Here is a 1,871-nt window from a genome sequence, read left to right on the forward strand (position 1 = left end):
CGGGGCCAGCAGGGCCCGCCCCCGGCCTGACCCCCGTTCCCCGCAGGTGCGGGAGGAGTACCGCCGGTGGGCCTCCGCCGTGGTTGAGGGCAAGTACTCGGAGTTCGGCTCTTCGCACTCATCCAGCACGGGCTCCAGCCAGCAGACGCGGGTGAGGGCAGCGGGCCCGGCCCCGTGGGAGGGAGGGAGGAGGGCGGGCAGGAGGGAGGGCATGGCGGCTGAGGGCTTCCGTCTCCCTCCAGGCCCTGAGGTCGTCGTCGTCGGGCTGTGACTCCCGGTGCGGGCCTCGGTGCAGCCTGGGCGGCGGCCAGGCCCCCAGGACCCCCACGTCCTGCCACTGCCCGGCCTGGGAGACGGACTGGCCCCGGGCGCACGGGGAGACTGAGGCCGAGGCGGCGCCGCCGGGGCGCTGGCCGCCACTTTCTTAAGCTAGGACTCAGGCCGCTGAGGCTCACGGTACGAGGCCGCGGCCCCCGAAGGCGGGCGTGGCGGGCCCTCTCTGCGGTGTGCGGTGACGGTGGTGAAGGTGCACCGCGCCTGGTACAGGCCCGGCCGCGGACAGTGTGGACGCGGAGGAGACCACAGGAGACCACAGGGCCGGGCTTCCATAATAAAAATTTATTCGTACACAAATCTACAGCTTTGCCACAGTAAAAAGAGGCGGGGCCGCGCGTGCGCAGGCCGGGGCGGCGAGGCCAGGCTGGCGGGAGCAGCGACATCCCCGGGGCCGCTTCCGCTTCTGTGGTTACCGGCTCTGCTCAACTGCCGAGACAGGGGAGCGGGGGTCAGGGGTCAGGGGTCCCGCACCTCCCCCCGCGGCCCCGCCCCGGGCCCCGCCCTCACTGTATGTGGAGATGTCGATCTCTTCCGGCAGCTCGGCCACGTTCACCTCGAAGCGGTCCTGCACGTCGTTGAGGATCTTGGCGTCATTCTCATCGGACACGAACGTGACCGCCAGGCCTTTGGTGCCAAAGCGGCCGGCGCGGGCCACCTGCGGGGGAGGCCTGCGGGGTCAGGGCGCGGGCGGGGCCAGCGGGGCGGGCGATGGCGCATGCGCGTGCAAGAACACTCACGCGGTGCAGGTAGGTGTCCGAGTCCTCGGGCATGTCGTAATTGAAGACGATGTTGACCCGCTCGATGTCCATGCCGCGGCCGAACAGGTTGGTGGCCACCAGGATGCGGCGCTGGAAGTCCTTGAACTGCTGGTAGCGGGACAGGCTGCAGGGAGGCGGCGTGTGCGCCTGCGTGAGTGGGGGCCGCGCGCAGGGGGCCGGGCGGGCGGGGCGGGCGCACTCACCGCTCCTCCTGGGCCATGCCCCGGTGGATGGCGATGGCCGGGAAGTTCTGCTCCACCAGGAGCTGCGCCAGCGCCATGCAGCGCTGTACAGACTTCACGAAGATCACCACCTGCGGGTGGGGGGGGTCGCGGCCATCAGACTTGCAGGACGCTTGCGTGAGGCGGGGAGGGGGGCAGGCGTGCGGCGGGGCCTCACCTGGTTAAACTCCAGCACGTCCAGCAGGTCGAAGAGCTTGCGGTTCTTCTCGCTGTCCTTGAGCTTCACATAGTACTGCTGCAGCCCGTGCAGCGTGAGCTTCGTCTCGTCGTCCACAAACACCTCCATGGGCTGTGTGGGGGGAAGCGGGGGCGGCGGGGCTCACTGGGGCGCCGGGCCCGCGCGCGGAGGCCCGGGCGGCGGCGCCCCGTACTCACGTCCTGCATGAACTTCCTGCACACGGGCCGGATCTCCTTGCTCAGGGTGGCGCTGAACATCATGCACTGCTTCTCGTGCGGGGTCAGCCGGAAGATCTCCTGTACGTCCCGCCGCATGTCTGCGTGCGGGCCAAGAAGCGCGCGCGGGCGTGAGCGGCCG

The 1,871-nt window shown here is 70.5% G+C and overlaps 2 protein-coding genes across 4 annotated transcripts in view; one reads left to right on the forward strand and one right to left on the reverse strand.

Moving 5' to 3' along the window:
• Adgre5 (adhesion G protein-coupled receptor E5) overlaps positions 1–637 on the forward strand; it is a 15,033-nt gene extending 14,396 nt beyond the window's left edge. For all 3 annotated transcript variants that reach the window (XM_013034235.1, XM_013034236.1, XM_013034237.1), the window contains 2 exons: positions 47–151; positions 243–637. In XM_013034235.1, coding sequence (XP_012889689.1) covers positions 47–151; positions 243–428 — 291 coding nt within the window. In that variant the 3' untranslated portion in view covers positions 429–637. The remainder of the gene's footprint in view (positions 1–46; positions 152–242) is intronic.
• Positions 598–1,871, reverse strand: part of Ddx39a (DEAD (Asp-Glu-Ala-Asp) box polypeptide 39A) — a 6,169-nt gene continuing 4,895 nt past the window's right edge. Inside the window, exons 6-11 of the mRNA XM_013034238.1 lie at positions 1,712–1,830; positions 1,494–1,625; positions 1,298–1,407; positions 1,074–1,218; positions 844–991; positions 598–762 (exon numbers count right to left, since the gene is read on the reverse strand). Coding sequence (XP_012889692.1) covers positions 746–762; positions 844–991; positions 1,074–1,218; positions 1,298–1,407; positions 1,494–1,625; positions 1,712–1,830 — 671 coding nt within the window. The 3' untranslated portion in view covers positions 598–745. The remainder of the gene's footprint in view (positions 763–843; positions 992–1,073; positions 1,219–1,297; positions 1,408–1,493; positions 1,626–1,711; positions 1,831–1,871) is intronic.

The sequence above is a fragment of the Dipodomys ordii genome, unplaced genomic scaffold, assembly GCF_000151885.1.
Source record: "Dipodomys ordii isolate 6190 unplaced genomic scaffold, Dord_2.0 Scaffold184, whole genome shotgun sequence".
Classification (NCBI taxonomy): Eukaryota; Metazoa; Chordata; class Mammalia; order Rodentia; family Heteromyidae; genus Dipodomys; species Dipodomys ordii.